The sequence below is a fragment of the Martes martes genome (genome assembly GCF_963455335.1).
Source record: "Martes martes genome assembly, chromosome: 17".
NCBI lineage: Eukaryota > Metazoa > Chordata > Mammalia > Carnivora > Mustelidae > Martes > Martes martes.
The window spans coordinates 34,900,521-34,921,735 of NC_137905.1; the positions used below are offsets into that span (position 1 = coordinate 34,900,521).

A 21,215-nucleotide genomic window follows, 5' to 3' on the forward strand; every position below is an offset into this window, starting at 1 on the left:
GTGATGAGCACCAGGTGATCTACAGAAATGCTGAATTACCATATTGCACACCTGAAACTAATATAACACTGTATATTAACTAATTAGAGTTAAAATAGAATTTTTTTAAAATTTTTGAATTCATAAAAAAGAGTATGTTTTATTTTTCAACAACTTTATGAGATATGATTGACATGCAAAACTTGTACATATTTAATGTCTACAACCAGATGAGCTGGAGATAAGTATATACTCAGAAATGTTGGATTTTAAACACTAGATCTGTGGAGAGATCACCAAGTAGTTGGAAATTCAAGTTTAAATATTAGGAAAGAGGTTAGGATTAGAGATGTAAATTTAGAGACATTTGCATGAGAAGTCCACTATTTCCCATGACATTACTTCCTCCCACACATACCTTCAAATATACTCAAACATTCAAGTTAAACACTGACTACCTTCTATATAATAGGTGTTATCATACTATCACAGGTACTAAAGCTACAAAAAAAAATGAAACATGTTCTCTGGTCCCTAGGAACTTACATTCGAAGATCTCCAAAAGGTGGGTTTTGGGGGTTTTTCTGGGGGTAGGGTCAAAATCTCACAATACTATAAAGTATATCCGCTGTTGTTTACAATACTTTTCTTTCTACTCCTCTAAACTGACTTATAAAAGGGGATTTGTTTTATTCTCTAAGTAACATCAAAAGAAAACAGCAATTTCTGACTGGTGACAGAGTAGTGAGGAAGGTCATCCCAGATGATACCACACTTTGCCAGTAGCCTTATGTATTCTTGAAGGAGTGGACAATTCTACAGTTATGGCACACTCCTTGCTTTCTGGATTCTAGAAACTTCCTTCTGCCATACCTTTCTGTGGAGGAATACATTGATTCAGCACACCTGGGCTGTTCAAACTCTGAACATTCCCAAGAAAGGGATATTTGCAGGATGGGCCCTTGGCTGGCTTCTTGGAAGGATCTGACAGATAACAGTGTTTTTGCATGCTTAATTAAGGCCATGGACCATACGGTACCAGTTTGTCCAGAAGGTTTATCATTAACAATGTGATTTACGATGAACATCTGTTGTTTTTTTTTTTTTCCCTCTAGGGAGCTAGAGCTTGAATAACCAATGTCAATCATGCAGGTGCTACATGCCTACATGACTGACTGTCAATAAAAACCCTGGACACTCAAGCTTGAGCAAGTATTGGTTTGGCAACACTTTGCATGTGTTTTCATACATCGTCGCTGGTAATTGTGTCTTACATGACTCCACTGGGAATGGACACTAGGAAGCTTATGCCTAGTTTCCTCAAGACTTGCCCTGAGTGCCTTTGCTGATTTTATCTTGCATCCTTTCCCTGTAATAAACCATAACTGTAAGTATCAGAGCTTCTAAATCCTTTGAGTTCATCTAGTGAATCACTGAGGCAAAGGATAAACGGGGACCTCTGACATATCTTCCTTCAAAGTCAGGGACCCTTCTCATTTCCAGAAATTATCTGAACTTTACTACTCTTCTCTACTTTTCCCACTGCTTAGTAGGGTTTAAAGCACCTGGTCAATCCCCACAGATAAGTTAATTGCAAAGTCTGACCTGGTCAATAATGACCAAGAGAGGGGTTCCTGGGTGGCTCAGTTGGTTAAGTGTCTGTCTTTGGCTCAGGTCAGGATCCCAGGGTTCTGGGATCAAGCCCCATGTCGGGTTCCCTACTCACCGGGGAGCCTGCTTCTCCCTCTCCCCTGCTACCTCTCTCTCTCAAATAAATAAAATCTTAAATAATAAGAAGAATAATGACCAAGAGGTCTCTGACATCAACATTTTAAGGAGAGGTCTATGTCTGACTTCTGTATTTCATCAGTCAATGCCACCCAGTCCCAGCAACAGACAAGGTCATGTCTGGTCTTGGCTACTGCTTAAATGGCCAAGAAAGTGGCAAAGGCACCTCACCACTTTATATATCACTACAACCAAGCTGCCAATAGGGTGGGGCATGATGGCTCCCAGCAATTTTCTGCTGCCAATCCTCCCATTATCTCTTTCTCATAAACTGTACACAACTCTGCACAGATGTAATCCTCATGAAGTTGAAAGAGAGAAGCCCTTGTCCTTATCCTATAGTAAGTCTCTGACGTAGGATGTGGCTCTATCTGGGGAGCAGGGCATAGATAATTAAGTAGCAGCATTAGAAAATGATTCCAATATAAAAAATAAACCTATAAAATTCACTCTCACTCACTTGTACTCTAATAAGCTTTCTTGAATGGGAGAGAAAGAGTTGGAAGCATTCTGCCTGTTAAAAAATACACAGAGCCACAGCCTTCCTTATATAACTGCTTAAATTGTTGATTTTGTTAGTTATGTGCTTTGATGTTCTCTGGCTCCTATCCTCACAACTCAAATCTGTAACGTATTACTTTATTTTCTAAGAAAAGTCTTTGTGATTTCATTACCCTACAGAAGTGGGTAACACATGTGAAATGCTATGTAAATGATACACACACTAGTCTAAAAATGGCTCAGAGTCACAGTACTGGGTAATAGGAAGTTAAATGTATTCCTTATTTTACCATTTCTTCAAGTAAAATGCATATCTCAGATTTGTACAGAATGTACCCTTGTATTGCACTGACACTAGTGGTAACTAAAATAAAGGCCAAATCCTCACCTTATACAGGAGTCAACAGGCCAGTGAAAAATTTCTAACACATATTAACATAGGGTTTTCACGTTCTTGAGAAAATCTTAACCTTTATTTATAAGTCTCCCAAATAACTTCTCAACAACTTCTCTTCTATAAACCACTCAGAGTAATTACATGTTTTGTTGAAGACCAGCAAAAGAAACAGAGAGAAATAGTGTGACAGAATCCAAAGGACCTAGTTGGCCCTCCTTTACTCTCATTAAAACAAGTATTTATTTGTGTATGTATATGTGTGTGTGTGTATTATATATATGTGTATATATATATATACACATATATATACTTTTTTTAAATAAAAGGAGCATTTTGGGTTTTGTTTTGTTTTGTTTTTTAAGTAGGCTCCATGACCCGCATGGAGCCCACTGCAGGGCTCAAACTCATGACCATGGTAAAGACTGAGCTGAAATCAATAACTGGAAACTTAACCAACTGAGCCACCCAGGCACCCCAAAAGAAGCGTTTTGATTTTATAAGCATATCTTCGGGAAGTGCTGTGATTCTTATTAAATCAATGTAAACTGCTTAGAATCCCAGGCACACACTCAGGTTCATTCCCTTTCTCCTCAGGCAGTTTCCAGAATCCACAACATTCTCATTTTAACAGTCCTCATTACTGGTATCATTTAATACTTGAGGGTTTGCTCAAATCAACATCAATCTTGCTGATCCTGCAAACACTTATTTTGTTGACACAACACAGTCTGAATCCATAGCTACTAAGTGTAAAAAATTTTAAATTATTCCTTCACCCAACATGTCACCAAATACTAAGAACACTCTGTCAGTCACTCAGTCCGGTCACAGAGACATAGAAATGGACAGACATTAAGCACAGGGCCTTTCATGGGACCCCACTCCCCCCCACATATATCCTCTTGCCCACACATACATACTGTATCCTCCTTAGGCATTTAACACCTTAAACTCAACCACTGTGAAAATGAAAATGCTTGCCTGGAAGACATCCTGTTGACACATCTGACTCACACTTCTTCATTAACAAGTAATCTTTTACTAAAAGTAAATCTTAACTAAACAGAAAAGAGAAAAGCCTTGCCCTCAGAAAAAGAAATAAAAACCCTTTCAGAATAAAATTTCTTTTAAAATTAATCTTTAAATGTCTCTAGATGAGTCTAAATTAAGAAAAAAAAATCTCTTTACTTGATTGGAAAACCTCATGCTCACGTTACGCTGATTCTGTAGTGGGACATAGCGCTGGACAGGATCAATGTCTTTAGGGCTGATTAATTCATCGGCTGAAAAAAAAAGAAGGGAAATGACATTGTCAAAAATGCATCTGTACAACACTATAAACCAAGTTGACCTAACAGAAACAGAATACTTCATCCAACAAGAGCACAATATATATCCTCCTCAATGTACACAGAATATCTTCCATATACTAGGCCATAGAACAATACTCAATAAATTTAAAGAGTTAAAATTATACAAAGTATGATTCTGACCACAATAGAATAAAATTAGAAATCAATCAATAGGAAGAAATTTTAGAAATTCACAAATATGTGGAAATTAACACACTCCTAAATAACCAATGGGTCAAAGAAGAAAACAAATGGGAAATTAGAAAATAGTTTCTAATACATGTTCTGATGAGATGATTGAAAATGAAGACACAATATACCAAAACCTGTGGATGTAGCTAAATCAATGCTCAGAGGAAAATCTGGAGCTGTAAATGCCTATATTAAACAGAAGGAAAACTTCAAATCAGTAACTTATCTTTACATCTTAATACAGCAGATGAAAAGAGAAAACTAAATCAAAAGCAAGCAGAAGGAAGGAAATAGTAAAGATTAGAGTGGAAGTTAATGAAATAAAATAGAGAAAAGCAAGAGGGAATATAAATGAAACTAAAAGTAGATTCTTGAAAAGCTCAGAAGTGGACAAAAGGGTTACTGGGACTTGGGAGGAGGGATAGAGTGGCTGGGTTATGGACATTGGGGAGGATATGTGCTATGGTGAGTGCTATAAATTGTGTAAGACTGATAATTCACAGACCTGTACCCCTGAAGCAAATAATACATTATATGTCAATTTTTAAAAAGTGGACAAAACATTAGCTAGACTGAACATTAAAAAAAGAAGACTCAAATTATTAAATCAGGAATGGAAGTTACGAACATTATCACTGACCTTTAGGAGTATATGATAATACCATGAACAAATGTATGCCAATAATTTAGATAACCTAATATAAACTGATATTTATTTATTTATTTATTTTAAAGATTTTATTTACGTATTTGAGAGAGAGCACACAGAGGGAGAGTGAGAGGGAGAAGCAGACTCCCCACTGAGCAGAGAGACACAAGGCTCAATTCCAGGACCCTGAGATCATGACCTGAGCCAAAGGCAGATGTTTAACCAACTGAGCCACCCAGGCACCCCTATAAACAGATTTATAACAAGTGACTGAGACCCTGGAAAAACAAACAAAAAACAAAAGCCCAGAACATGATGGCTTCATTGGGGAATTCTACCAAACAGTTAAAGAAGAAGTAAAATCAATCTTTCACACACTTTTCCAAAACAGTAGGGGAAATACTTTCCAACTCATTCAAGGAGGCCAAAACTACAAAATGAAAACATAAGTAACAAAGAAGAGATGAGATAAATTGAATTTTGTCAAATTATAACCTTGTGGACCTCAAAGGACACAATGAAAAGAGTAAAATGACAACCCACAGAATGGGAGAAAATATCTACAAATCATGTATCTTGTAAAGGACTTCTGTCTTGAATATATATAAAAAATCTTGTGACTCAATAAAAAAAGACAACACAATTTAAAAATGGCCACAGTACCTGAACTGACACTTCCCCCCCAAAATATACAAATTACCAGTAAGCTCATGAAAAGATGCTCAACAACATTAAGTCATTTGAGAAATGCTTATCAAAATCACAATGAGATACCACTTCATATTCATTAGGATGCTTATTGTCAAAAGGCAGACAAGAATGATGGTTGGAGAGGATGCAGAGAAACTGGAATCCTCATACATTGTTAGATAGACTGCATTACGGTACAGTTACTTTAGAAAACAGTCTGGAATTACTCAAAATGTTAAACACAGAGTTACCAAATGACTCAGCAATTCTACCCCTAGGTATATGCCCAGGAGAAATGAAAACAAATGTCAAGCAGTAACTTGTACAGGAAAGTTCACAGCAGCATTATTCATAAAAGCGAAATAATGGAAACAATCCCAATGTCTATCACCAGATAAATGGAAAAATCAAATGTGGTATATACATACAATGCAATGTTTTTTGACCATAAAAGGAATTATGATACATCAGTGAACCTTGACAACAGGGTACAAAGGCCAGGTATTATATGATTCAAGGTATATGAAATGTCCAGAATAGGCAAATCTACAGGGATAGAAAGTAGATTAACGAGTATCCAGTGTTGGGGGAAAGGCTGAAGTGATCAGGGGTGGGTGGGGAGTAACTGGGCATGAGGTTTTTGAAGGGTGATGAAAATATTCTAAAATTGATTGTGGTGATGGTTATCCAACTCTGTGAATAAACTAGAAACCACTGCATTTAAACTTGGAATATGTTAAGATATAGTATGTAAATTATGTTCAATAAAGCTGGTCTCAAAATAGTGTATTTGCATTCTCTCAAGAAAGGAAACCAGTTCATGAAGGGGAGACAAAGTGTTTCCTGATACTAAATTCTGATAGATTTCCGAGACAGGGCATTTTTCATGGGGCGCTAACCAGCATGAAAGCAATGGCTTCAACTGCTGTTATACTGTTGTACTGGAATCCCCTTCCAGCTGGTAGCTCCTTGTGGCAACTATGGATAAAATCTAGGGGCATAATAATGAAGGTAATTTCGAGTTTGGAAGGAGAGGGTGAGGAAAAGGTATTAAGTCAGTGGTTCTCTGCTGTCTTCTGCTATAACACCCCTCAGAAAGAGTCAGAACCTAAGGCTCAACAGGGATTGTCCATGGACGTGGAGAGGACTATGCTAGCAAGGGGTGGTGAAAAGAAAACTTTGAAGTGTAATTCTGCATGACCTTGTTGGAGTGCAAGTTGGCAGTATCTATTACCACAGGCATACTGCACATGTATAATGTTATCTTAGTTATACTGAGACATGTAAAGGTAATTGAATAATAACATTAAAAAAAAAAAAGAATCTAACTTCTCCCAAAGTGAATCAGCACAATTTTTGCTGCACTTACGCTATGAAAAGTCTTCATTTCATATTTGATCTTCAGTTCTTTACTGATTATATAAAAATGACACCATGCTGAATGTCATACAAATTTACCTGTGTATAATATTTAGTAAAAAAAAAACAAAAAAACCCCAAAAACCAACAACCTCATTTTCCATAGTTTTTTAGGTACTTCTTTAAGTCAGTGAATAATTCTGAAAAACAGAGCAGAAAGAAATGCTTGTAAATTTCCTTGCAGCTGGGGTAATGTTTCTCATTATACAGGTATTTCTATTCTAGGATTAACTTCAGGGCACGTATACAATGTTATCCAAAAGACAGAATCACCAAAGGTGTTTTTAGTAACTCTTGAAAGATGTTTTTAATAATAATAAAAGTGATATTAATGATAGCATGACAAGAGAAAGAAGGAACAGTGCAGCCACTGTTGCCTCTGTCACAGGAACCACAGAAACACTCACCAGGTGCTCACTCTGCTCCTAGCCTCATTTGAGCAGTTCATTTATACTAATTCATTAATCCTCACCACAATCTTGTCATTTTACGGATGACAAAATGGAGGCATGGAGAGGCTCAGCAACTTGCACACAGAAAGTAAATGACAGAGCTTAGATTCAAACACACTCTCTCTCTCTCGAGTCTGCACTCATAGCATAGGCTAATTTTACCCTTTAAGAACACTGACACTGTATACAACACAGATGAAAAATATACCAATAGGAGAAAACATTAAACAAATAACTTAGACCTTGATATGTTATATTTTTCCTATTCAAATCACAGAATATTCTTCTACCTCTGAAAAAAAATACACTTATGCAAAATTTAAACCAAATCAATGTAGGCTTAATTATGGCAAATACCGCCATATAATTTCTATTTATTAATATCAGTTGAGCTCATGATGCAGGGTTGATTAGTACAATGATATTCTAAATAGCACCAAATTATTTCCCTATCTCATTTGTCTGATCATTGGATGTGAAAAAATTTCCACTACCAACAAGGATTTTACATAATTAATGTTTCACTGTCTTTCTACAGAAAGGAAATTCTATCTTTATTATTATGTCATTTATAAATGACAGAAAAATTAGGAAATCTTATATCCTTGGAAAGCATAAATGCTAATCTAGTAAAATTGATACGGATCAGTTAACCAAGTCTCTTGAAAAAGCTTATTTCTTTGCATTTCCTTCTCATTTCTCTATTTGTACTGCATCTATATATCCAGCTTGACATCGAACTTACACCATGTGCTCATCTATAACCCCACAGGCTGTATGCTTCTCATCCATGGCTATTCCCGTACTTTCTAGCACAGCATCTGCCATATAGTAGGTGCTCAAGAGAGTTATTAAACAAAATAATAAACTGCTGGGTTAACAAATTTGGAAACGTCAATTGCTATAATCATTGCTTTAATTTTCATAATGGTAAAAGTGACTAATGCCTCAAAAAGATCATGTTATAAATGTATTTTTTTGAACTGCGTTGATTTTTGACATTCAGGAGGCAAAACAGTTCCATGTGCCAGTTCCATGGTACTGGCTTTCTGGTGAAGAGTGAAAGCCTGAAGGAACGTGTGCCCAACCAACTACAGAATATTTAAAATGAAAATAACAGAACAAGGATATAAGACCAATGGCTTTCTACGTTTCATAGTATGGTACCAAACTTCACAGATAAGCATTTCTATAAGTAGGGACAGCTGTCTTTAAATCTTTAGACAACAGATTAGGTTCATTAATATTTGTATTTTTTGTGTATAGATATTTTATGAAAAATACACCAGGTTTACTTCAATCATTATTGAGGGTAAAAAGAAAATACTAAGAAGAATTTTTGTTTCTTTAATAAAATGACAATTCAAAGGAAATTTAACAGAGCAAGTAATTTTTTATCCTGACACCAAAATTATATAGGACACACTAAAATAGCAGATAATTTATAGGGTAAAATTATGTGCTTCTAAGCCTAACTGATTCTCAGCTGTAGTGCCACATATTAGTAACACATGTATTAAGAAATAAGCTACAGAGAAAAAGAAAATATAGATCCTCAACCTCAGATACCATACCAAAAAAAAATTCAAATTTATAAATGCTTTTAAGTCAATTGACTAACAGGGATGGATTTCTTAGAATTAAATGTTAAATTCCATGGCCAGAATTAAATTGAAAAATAATGATAGATCTAATTATATAAAGATTTTAAATTTTGTTTATCAAAAAGCAATGCAAAAAAATTCATAGGCCAACAAACTACGAAAATACCAGAGAGGTCAATACACTTAATACATAAAACATTCATGCAGACTGATAAGAAAACCCACAAAAATCAAAGTTAAATGGGCAAAGAAAACTAGACAATTCATAGAGGACAAAAAATGACTATGAAATAGGTTTTTTAAAAATAAGCATGTAAATGAAAACAGGATACAAATTAATATCTTTTATTGTTAGCAAGGTTTTTATTTTTAATGAGCATATTTATTGCCAGAAAGGTTAGAGGTGATAAAATCACCCTGCAGATTCCTGAATAAATCAGTAAATCAGTCACGGGCTATGTAACCTTGGATGAGTTGCTAAACTCTTCTGAGCCTCAGTTATGACATATGGTAGCCATATATCATATGAAGCTAGGAGGATTACCTAGGTTAAAACTTACAAAGGACAGAGCACAGAACCGGATACATTTTAAGGCAGGTATTATTAGTATTTCTGGGAAACAGTCTGATGTATGCAGTCTTCTCAGACTCTAGGCATCACTGCTTTTATATTCAATTTTACTAATATATTTAAGGGTGGGATCATAAATTTTTATACAAGTTTCCTAGCCTTAGTAGCAATTTAACTAAAAATTTTAGTTTTAAGAAAGCCAGAAATTTATATAATAAGCTAAAGGAAGAAAATCTTCTTAGGTGAAGGTTTTAGAGTTATACTGTATTACATGTGCTCGCAAGATGTTTATAATGCCTACTGCCCAGAAATCCCACTTCAGGGCACTAGCAATCACACAGATACCATGAAAAAGATAACAAAAGTGCTTAGAAATCGATGTCTTTCTGCTTGAAGTTTCCTGAAGTGTAACAGCTGGGAAATCTCTTAGCAACCACAATGTAGAAATGTATCTGTATACTCTTATCTGTTCGTTTTATCTTTAACTGATCAGTACCAAAACCTTGTGCTATACTGAGTAAGGAGTCAACTGCTTTTGAAGTCAAGAGACCAATGAAAATCAAGACCAGGGTGCCAAGGGTGGCTCAGTCGTTAAGCAGCCGCCTTTTGCTCAGGTCATGATCCCAGAATCCTGGGATGGAGCCCCGCACTGGGCTCCCTGCTCAGCTGGAAGCCTGCTTCTCTCTCTCCCACTCCCCCTGCTTGTGTTCCCTACCTTGCTGTGTCTCTGTCAAATAAATAAATAAAAATTAAAAAAAAAAAAAAGAAAGAAAGAAAAGAAAATCAAGACCAGTTTCTTATGTCCTCGTGCACACTAGGGGGCACTTTATCACTAAATTTAACTTTAAAAAGCATTAGGTTTCCAGGCTTAATCAGTAGCTTTTATATCTGACGTCAATTGGGCAAAAAATACCATGAATGAAATCAAATGCAAATGGATTTACCTTAGCTACAAACATTAGAATTAGGAAGTAGTATATATTTCCTAGGTTGTCACTTTCTTGCGATAGAGCTACTGGATATCAGTGACTAGCGTACAGTATGCCTCTACAAATAGCAGCTAAATCATGGAGAAGATAAAAGATTAAGTAACAACTAGGGAAGCATTTTATTCTTGTGATGTTTTGTGGCTATGGGGGTACCTACAAGGAGGGCCCATGAGCATCCTGAGTTGTCTGGTTAATAAGAACTATGAAATACATTTGAACAAATACTATCTCTTAAATGGTGGCTGAGAGAGGGAGGGCAGAAGGAAGTACAGGAAATAGAGCCATTTAAGTATGTAACACAGTAAATGTTTTATGTATATTTCTTCATCAGTCAATCCTTATTTTAAAAAAAAACTGATGATACAGAAGTTAAGAAAATTCTTCAAGTCATGTAACTGGTAAGTAGCAGAAACTTCACTGAAATCCTGAACCGTCTAGTTCCTTAAGTTCATGACTATAAAACTCTTAAATTTTCCATCAGAGTCCAAGAAAAATTGGAAGAGAAACTAGCAGAGAAGGAAGTGAAGGAAAAAGATGATTATATCAGAGAAATAATCTATATCAAATGGTTGGCTACAAGTGTGCTGGGTGTCAATAATCATTTAAAATATAGTTTCTACTGGAAAATAAATTGGATTCCAAATAATGACTTACCAAAGAACATTAGACACCCAAAAAATTAAGTTGGGAACTTTATATGTATATAACATTTTGCATACTTTAATATACCTCTATATCTATTTTATCACTTTAGATATCTCTTATTAACACTCCTAGGAAATTCAATAACATCTCCCTCAAAAAGAAAAAAAAATCCTTTGTGAAATTCAAGATAATTTTCATTTACCTGAATATTCTGGGAGTTTGTGTGTATTGGAGAGAAAGTTGTAGTTAATTAAAATTGCTCAATATTTTAGGGCACATGGTTGGCACAGCTGGTCTAGCATCTAACTCTTGGTTTAGGCTTGGGTCATGATCTCATGGATCATGAGATCAAGCCCCACATTGGGCTCTGTGCTCAGTGGGGAGTCTGCTTGAAGATTCTCTCCCTCTCCCCTTCCCCCCACTCATGTATTTTCTGTTTCTAAAACAAATTTAATCTTTTTAAAAATTGCTCAATATTTTCAAATTTAATCAGAGAATGTGCCTCATTGTAACTCTTGATATTTATTGTTTTCAAAGTACTCATCCTAAAAAAATTCTTCTATCCACCTATCTTAAGTTATACAGTATATAATGCTCTAATCTTTAATGATTTGGCATCTTATAATGGTGCCTAAATGAAGGTCATGATCATGAATATCTGATGTACAGAATATAAGGAAAGTTAACTAAAAATATATTGAAAAGAAAAGCTAAAGTCTAGAAGTCAGTTTTTTTTTTTTAAGATTTTATTTATTTATTTGACAGACAGAGATCACAAGCAGGCAGAGAGGCAGGCAGAGAGAGAGGGAAGCAGGCTCCCTGCTGAGCAGAGAGCCTGATGCGGGGCTCGATTCCAGGACCTGAGATCATGACCTGAGCTGAAGGCAGAGGCTTTAACCCATTGAGCCACCCAGGTGCCCCAAGAAGTCAGATTTTTTTAAAGCTAAACTCAATATGCTGTTTCCTGACCTAAGACCAGGAAACATGGTCTCTTAGTTTCTCTTTTTAAAAACACTGAATAAGAAAATATATTAAAGTTAAGTAATGACTTTGGGGAAGTTTTAGAGTTAGTTATCATTAACCTTATGTTACATTTCTCTTGTTTTCTTAACCTCAAAAAAAAAAATCCAATCCAAAGATCATGGTTTTTCAAGTGACTTTTATGTGATAAATACTTTTGAGGTTATTTTTATAAAACACTTAAAAAGGTACACCCCAAAGATACAAATGTAGTGATCTGAAAGGGCATTTGCACCCCAATGTTTACAGTAGCAATGTCTAAAATAGCCAAACTATGGAAAGAGCCCAAATCTCCATCAACAGACGAATGGATAGAGAAGATGTGGCATATGTATGTGTGTATGTGTGTGTGTGTGTGTGTGTGTGTGTGTGTGTGTGTGTGTGTGTATGGAATATTATGCAGCCATCAAAATAAATGAAATCTTGCCATTTGCAACGACGTGGATGGAACTAGAGGGTATTAGGCTAAGCGAAATAAGTCAATCACAGAAACACAATTATCATATGATCTCACTGATATGTGGAATTTAAGAAACAAAACAGAAGATCATAGGGGAAGAGAGGAAAAAATAGAACAAGACTAAATCAGAGAGGGAGACAAACTATAAGAGACTCTTAATCACAGGAAACAAACTGAGGGTTGGTGGAAGGATATTAAGGTGATGGACATTAAGGAGGGCATGTAATACAATGAACAGTGGGTATTATATAAGACTGATGAATCATGGGCCCGTATCTCTGAAACCAATAATATATGTTAATTAACTAACTTTAAATTTAAAAATATGGGAAAAAAAGATACACTGTGTTCTAGAGACTGATCATCTCTTCTATGGTAGGTTTCTAAACTTCCAAATTTAAATAATGATTAAAGGTATAGCTAATGATCATTTTATTCTAAGACAAATCAAATGTTATATCCTAAAATATGTCTTATCTGGTTTAAAATAAGCATGTTTATCATGGGACACTACATCAAAAACTAATATATAATAAAAAAAAAGTTATATATAAAAAAAAGAACCAGCAATAGACAGCAAATACTAACAATCATCATGTTTGCCCAAAGATCAGATGTAAATGTGATTTTATTTTTCATTATCTCTAATATTTTCTACAATGTAATACTGTACATGGTCTTGGATCGGAAGAATAAACATTGTTAAAATGTCTATACTGCCTAGAGCAATCTATACTTTTAATGCCATTCCGATCAAAATTCCACCGGTATTTTTCAAAGAGCTGGAGCAAATAATCCTAAAATTTGTATGGAATCAGAAGAGACCCCAAATTGCTAAGGAAATGTTGAAAAACAAAAATAAAACTGGCGGCATCACGTTACCTGATTTCAAGCTTTACTACAAAGCTGTGATCACCAACACAGCATGGTACTGGCATAAAAACAGACACATAGACCAGTAGAACAGAGTAGAGAGCCCAGATATGGACCCTCAACTCTATGGCCAAATAATCTTCGACAAATCAGGAAAAAAAATCCAGTAGAAAAAAGACAGTCTCTTCAATAAATGGTGCTGGGAAAATTGGACAGCTATAGGTAGAAGAATGAAACTCAACCATTCTCTTATACCATACACAAAGATAAACTCAAAATGGATAAAAGACCTCAACGTGGACAGGAATCCATCAGAATCCTACAGGAGAACATAGGCAGTAACCTCTTCGATATCAGCCACAGCAACTTCTTTCAAGATATGTCTCCAAAGGCAAAGGAAACAAAAGTGAAAATGAACTTTTGGGACTTCCTCAAGATCAAAAGCTTCTGCACAGCAAAGGAAACAGTCAACAAAACAAAGAGGCAACCCACGGAATGGGAGAAGATATTTGCAAATGACAGTACAGACAAAAGGTTGATATCCAGGATCATAAAGAACTTCTCAAACTCAACACACACAAAACAGATAATCATATTAAAAAATGGGCAGAAGACATGAACAGACACTTCTCCAATGAAGACATACAAATGGCTATCACACACATGAAAAAATGTTCATCATCACTAGCCATTAGGGAGATTCAAATTAAAACCACACTGAGATACCACCTTACACCAGTTAGAATGGCCAAAATTAGCAAGACAGGAAACAACGTGTGTTGGAGAGGATGTGGAGAAAGGGGAACCCTCTTACACTGTTGGTGGCAATGCAAGTTGGTGCAGCCACTTTGGAGAACAGTGTGGAGATTCCTTAAGAAATTAAAAATAGAGCTTCCCTATGACCCTGCAATTGCACTACTGGGTATTTACCCCAAAGATACAGATGTAGTGAAAAGAAGGGCCATCTCTAACCCAATGTTTATAGCAGCAATGGCCACGGTTGCCAAACTGTGGAAAGAACCAAGATGCCCTTCAACGGACGAATGGATAAGGAAGATGTGGTCCATATACACTATGGAGTATTATGTCTCCATCAGAAAGGATGAATACCCAACTTTTGTATCGACATGGACGGGACTGGAAGAGATTATGCTGAGTGAAATAAGTCAAGCAGAGAGAGTCAATTATCATATGGTTTCACTTATCTGTGGAGCATAACAAATAACATGGAGGACATGGGGAGATGGAGAGGAGAAGGGAGTTGAGGGAAATTGGAAGGGGAGGTGAACCATGAGAGTCTATGGACTCTGAAAAACAACCTGAGGGTTTTGAAGGGGCAGGGGGTGGGAGGTTGGGGGAGCCAGGTGGTGGGTATTAAGGAGGGCACGTATTGCATGGAGAACTGGGTGTGGTGCAAAAACAATGAATACTGTTACGCTGAAAAGAAATAAATAAAAAAAATTAAAATTAAAATTAAAATTAAAAAAATATTAGAATATAGTATTCCAGTAATAGCAATTCAATGTCAGATATAAATAAATAAATAAATAAATAAATAAATAAAATTAACACTTATAATTTTTGACTTATTTTATAGCAACTACTGATTTTCTTAAAATCTGAATTTTCCAGATGCTGGCGAGGATGGGAGAGAGGGGAACCCTCCTACACTGCTGGTGGGAATGCAAGCTGGTGCAACCACTCTGGAAAACGGTGTGGAGGTTCCTCAAAAAACTGAAAATAGAGCTACCCTATGACCCAGCAATTGCACTACTGGATATATATCCTAAAGATACAAACGTGGTGCTCCGAAGGGGCACGTGCACCCGAATGTTTATAGCAGCAATGTCCACAATAGCCAAAGTATGGAAAGAACCTAGATGTCCATCAACAGATGAATGGATAAAGAAGAGGCGGTATATATACACAATGGAATACTATGCAGCCATCAAAAGAAATGAAATCTTGCCATTTGCGATGACGTGGATGGAACTAGAGGGTATTGTGCTTAGCGAAATAAGTCAATCGGAGAAAGACAACTATCATATGATCTCCCTGATATGAGGAAGTGGAGATGCAATGTGGGGGGGTTGGGGGGTAGGAAAAGAAAAAATGAAAGAAGATGGGATTGGGAGGGAGACAAACCATAAAAGACTCAATCAAAAAAAACAGACTGAGGGTTGCTGGGGGGAGAGGGGACGGGAGAGGGTGGTGGGGATATGGACATTGGGGAGGGTATGTGCTGTGATGAGTGCTGTGAAATGTGTAAACCTGGCGATTCACAGACCTGTACCCCTGGGGATAAAAATACATTATATGTTTATTAAAATAAATAAATTAATTAAAAAAACAAACAAAAATCTGAATTTTCTAAAGAAAAAAATACTGTAATAATTATTTTCTAAGAATACAATAGGTAGTTCAGGTCTTAGGCCAGGAAACAGCATATTGAGTTTTTTTGCTTTAACAATGGGATGAAAGTCACATAGTTTTGTTGCATAATTATTCATTAGGGTATATATATATATAAAAGCAAAATATTCTTACTAGATTTCACTGGATACAAACTGGCCTGAACTAGTAAAAGTCATATATCATAGAATAATTTCAAAGATTTACTGTTCTATTATTTTCAGTTAATTCCAATTAAATGAACCCACAAAATGCTGTCAAGCAGTTATCCAACCAAGCCCCTTTAATGAATAAGATTTTGTTAGTAAATGTGACGTCTGCAATCTTAATAACATCCACAGAAGTTTAAAGTTCTTGGGGGCAAGTATATAATAGCTAAGAGTAACTAAATGATTCAGTCTTCTGAGATCTTATTCATCTTAACCAGTAAGTTTGTTAACCAGATGACACACAGCTAGGTCAGAGCGCTAATGAATATGTAGCATCTCTTTTTTCAGCAGCAAAGTATGTGGTTTCAGAGTTTGCAACACACCTTCTGTATGTTCTCAATTGCCTTTTTAGGAGCTCAGCAGGGAAAAGAGAAATTGACTCTTTCTTTGAAGTTTTTCTTCTTTTTGGTCATGAAACAGAGATGAGAAGGTCTGGCCTGGACTATTTCTGTTCACACTCATCTTAACATAAGGAAATGCTGTCTACACTCAAAATCTGTCTACATTCAATACATTTATTTTAGAGTAAGGAAGGTCCAATGCTTTTTCACTGACTGATACTATTTTCAATTTCTTCCTTTTTAAAAGCCCAAGTTGCTTATGTATAGTACAGTCAATTCTGCATTCCCAATTCATTAGCCTCCTCAATTTTATCCACAGACTTTGCTCAAATAGCACTCTTCCTAGCACTTAATCACAGACTAGATACAGAGCAAAAAGCAGGATGATAAAGGTTTAGATCTCAAAGTCAATATCCCAAGTTCTAGTTTTCAACCTCAGAATCAGAAAAATCAAGCTCAATTATAATTTCCAAGCTCCAATATATAGAAATTTATGATTCAGATGTTAAAATTCTTATCCTTAGATCAGTTAACTACTCCTTTACTACAACATGTTTTATTTAACTGTATCACCAGAAGGCTTCTTTGTATTCATGCTAGTGAGATGGAAAATAACATTCTAACCAGAGATAACCTTGCCAACTTGGCTTGATTCTAAGAAAACTACTTCAGGTATATATTTATTTTTTTCTTTTGGAAAATCTAAAAGCAAAACCTGTATAAATAATATCAACTCCTTATCAAAAAGCTGTCCCCTTAAAAGAAGAAAATTTTTCTACAGGTTCTTAAATTAGCATTAAGTATATATGGAGACCCAGAAAATGCAGTTAGGAAACAAGCAAATTGAAAACAGCATTAACTTAATTTTCTCTTCTTTGGTTAGCTTCTGTGTGTCATTTGTGTAAAGCTTGAATTGGAAATCTGAAATATTCTTCCCTAATGGAATGTAAAAAAAAAAGGAAAGAAAGAAAGAAACCAAAGATGATTATTCTTACAACACAAACAAATTTAGCATTTATGCAGTAATACTGGGAACAGCAAAGACAATAACATACTTCACACAGTAAGCAGTTCTTTTAGTGCAGATACATACAGTATTTACAATCAGCCTGTTTCATAATTTGTTTGCCATTAAGGAATTCTGACTCTAATTTGATAGCCTTTTTGATGGGAATGCTAATAATATTTGAAATTTAAGCAAGCAATGATGCAGAAAGATGCATAATAATGCTTTTGTGTGTGTGTTCCTTAAATTAGCCTTCAACTCAATGTGTCCAAAGAGTACTCATATTCAGCAGAAGTTTTGGGATAAGCTGAAAAATCCTCAAAAAATTATGAATAATGGTCCCATTAAGCCTCTAAGCTAACTGAGTAAATTACCAATGCATACTTATGGGAAAGAAGAGAACTTTGAGATAACCAATTCCTTTTGACAAGTGGTTTACTAAAGCTATGACCAAGCATAAAACCAGATGTTATGTTATATAAAAGTAACTCAAAGTTTCCACAGCCTCCTGCTAGAAACCTATCCACCAAGCTGAATGAAGCCTCTAAATGATCTATAATGGTACTCACACCTATTTGACATTCTTCCCAGAAACTGTCCATCATTATTCAGTGAAACAGACATATTAATATAGCTTTACATACTAAGAAACTCCCCCAAGACCTCTTAACAGTATGAAACACCACCCAAATCCAAGAAAGATGAGAGCAAGGGAAAAAAATGTTCCCAAACTTCTCCACTTACCCAGGAGTTTTGCAATGATATAAAGGGCTTGTCCCCAAAGAAAGAGTTTTCCATCACGGCCACAGTTGCTAGGAAATCGCTTTTGACTACCAGGGTTTCTTTTCTCATATTCTACAAAATCAGCTGGCACATAATAGTACTTTGGTATGACAGGATAACCTACGGAGTTTAAAAATACATATTTAAAATACAAAAATCAGTGTCCTCCCCAAATTTTCCCCTCAAGAAACTGAAATGTTAGAAAACAGAGAGAGACAGTTTGTAAAGGAAGTAAGAGATTTGAACAGCTACAGGAAATTGGATATAATGGCCTCAGAAACTGCCAGTGAAAAACATGGAAAAAGCTCCTTGATTTAACACTAATTTGACAGCATATGCTATGCGTTAGCCAGTAATATGTACATAATCTCCTTTAACAACATTTAATTTTAACACCTTTAAATGAATCAATAAAAATACAGTATGCAAACATTTTAGAGCCATACAAGTTTTCTTTAATAGGATTAGTCTGTAGAAGCATTACAAATGAGATACCGTGTAATCTCAAATGAAGAATTGTAACCCTGAGCCATTGCTTAAAGCAAAGAAATCCTCATTTTAAACATCAAATCCAATATCTACCATTTAATATCATTGAAGAGAAAAAAAAAATCCATCCTCTGTGTTGTTTAAAACATTCCTTGAACGGCACGTGTTGTAATGAGCATGGGGTGTTATATGCAAGTAATAAATAACTAAATCTTTCTCCTGAAATCAATAATACTCTATATGTTAACTGAATTGAATTTAAATAAAATCTTGGAAATAAATAAATAAATATATTCCTTGATAGAAACTAAATTATCATTTAAAGCCTAAAATCTTTGTGGGTAACATAAAGAAAAAACAACACTCTAGTAGAATGCTAAAGAAGACTTTTTGTACTATCAACCCTTGGTAAAATTATTTTTCCTAATAAAATGGCATAGATTTCCCCAAAATTTTCTTCCTTCATACATCTATCAATTGAGATATTTGGTTTATTTGTTTGTTTCCTTATTTATTTATTTTAAATTCAATTATTCAACATATAGTACAAAACATTAGTTTCTGATATAATGTTCAGGGATTCACTAGTTGCATACACCACACAGTGCTCATCACATCATGTGCCCTCCTTAATGCCCATCACCCATTTACCCCATTCAACCACGCACCTCCCCTTATGCAACCCTCAGTTGGTTTCCCAGAGTCAAGAGTTTTATATGGTTTGTCTCTGTCTCTGATCTCTTCCCATTCAGTTTCCCTCCCTTCCCCTATTGCCTCTGCACTATTCCTTATGTTCCACATATGAGTGAAACCATATGATAATTGTCTTTCTCCGATTGACTTATTTCACGTAGCATAATCCCCTTTCATTTCATCCATGTCAATGTAAATGTATTCTTCCTTTCTGATGGCTGAGTAATATTCCATTGTATATATGAACCACATCTTCTTTATCCATTCATCTGCTGAAGGATGTCTGGGCTCCTTCCACAGTTTGGCTATTATGAACACTGATGCTATGAACATTGGGGTGCCCCTTTCTTTCACTACATCTGTATCTTTGTGGTAAATATCTAGTAGTGTAATTGCTGAGTTGTAGGGTAGCTATATTTTTAGTGTCTTGAGGAACCTCCATACTGTTTTCCAGAGTGACTGTACTAGCTTTCACTCCCACCTACAGTGTAAGAAGGTTCCCTCGTCTCTACATCTTCATCAACATTTGTTGTTTCAAGTCTTGTTAATTTTTGCCGACCTAACTGGTGTAAGGTGGTATCTCATTGTGGTTTTGGTTTGTATTTCCCTGATGGCAAGTGACATGGAGCATTTTTTCATGTGTCTTGTTAGCCATTGGTATGTCTTCCTTGGAGAAGTGTCTGTTCATGTCTTCCGCCCTTTTCTTGATGGGATTATTTGCTTTTCTGGGAGTTCAGCTCGAGTTCCTTATAGATCCTGGATACCCGCCCTTTATCTATATTAACATGTGCAAATATCTTCTTCCATTCCATACGGTTCCTTTTAGTTTTATTGGTTGTTCTCTTTGCTGTGAAGACGCTTTCTATCTTAGTGAAGTCCCAATAGTTCATTTTTGCTTTTGTTTCCCTTTCAAGACATGTTTTGAAAGAATTTGCTGTGTCCAGGGTAGAAGAGGTTGCTGTCTGTGTTCTACTCAAAGATTTTGATAGATTCCTGTCTCACACTGAGGTCTTTCATCCATTTTGAGTTTATCTTTGTGTATAGTGTAAGAAAATGGTCCACTTTCATTCTTCTGCATGTGGCTGTTTAATTTTCCCAACACCATTTATTGAAGAGACTGTCTTTTCTCCATCGGATATTCTTTCCTGCTTTCCCAAAGATTAGTTAACCATTAGTTGAGGGTCCATTTCTCGGCTCTCTAGTCTATTCCATTGATCTGTCTGTTTTTGTGCAGTACTGTGCTGTCTTGATGAGAACAGTTTTGTAACACAGTTTGAAGTCAGGCATTGTGATGCTCCCACTTTGCCTTTCTTTTTCAACATTCCCCTGGTGATTTGGGATCTTTTCTGGTTCCATTAAAATTTTAAGATTGTTTGTTCCAGTTCTGTGAAAAATGTCAATGGTCTTTTGATAGGGATTCCACTGAAAGTGTAGATGGTTCTGGGAAGCATAAACATTTCCACAATGTTTAGCCTTCCAATCCATGAGCATGGAATGTTTTTCCATCTCTTTGAATCTTCTTCAATTTCTTTCGTAAGTGTTTAGTAGTTTCTAGAGTATAGATCCTATAACTCTTTGGTTAGTTTTATTCCTAGATATCTTGGTTTTTGGTGGAGTTGTAAGTGGAATTTATTTCTTAATTTCTCTTTCTTAGGTCACATTGTTAGTGTATAGAAAAGCGACTGATTTCTGTGCATTGAT

At 35.7% G+C, this 21,215-nt stretch overlaps 1 protein-coding gene across 3 annotated transcripts in view; it reads right to left on the reverse strand.

The window, feature by feature from the left end:
* Nucleotides 1-21,215, reverse strand: part of PHKB (phosphorylase kinase regulatory subunit beta) — a 240,072-nt gene that overhangs the window by 80,579 nt on the left and 138,278 nt on the right. For all 3 annotated transcript variants that reach the window (XM_080828157.1, XM_080828156.1, XM_080828158.1), the window contains exons 13-14: nt 18,294-18,452; nt 3,854-3,948 (exon numbers count right to left, since the gene is read on the reverse strand). In XM_080828157.1, the coding sequence (XP_080684283.1) occupies nt 3,854-3,948; nt 18,294-18,452 (254 nt within the window). The remainder of the gene's footprint in view (nt 1-3,853; nt 3,949-18,293; nt 18,453-21,215) is intronic.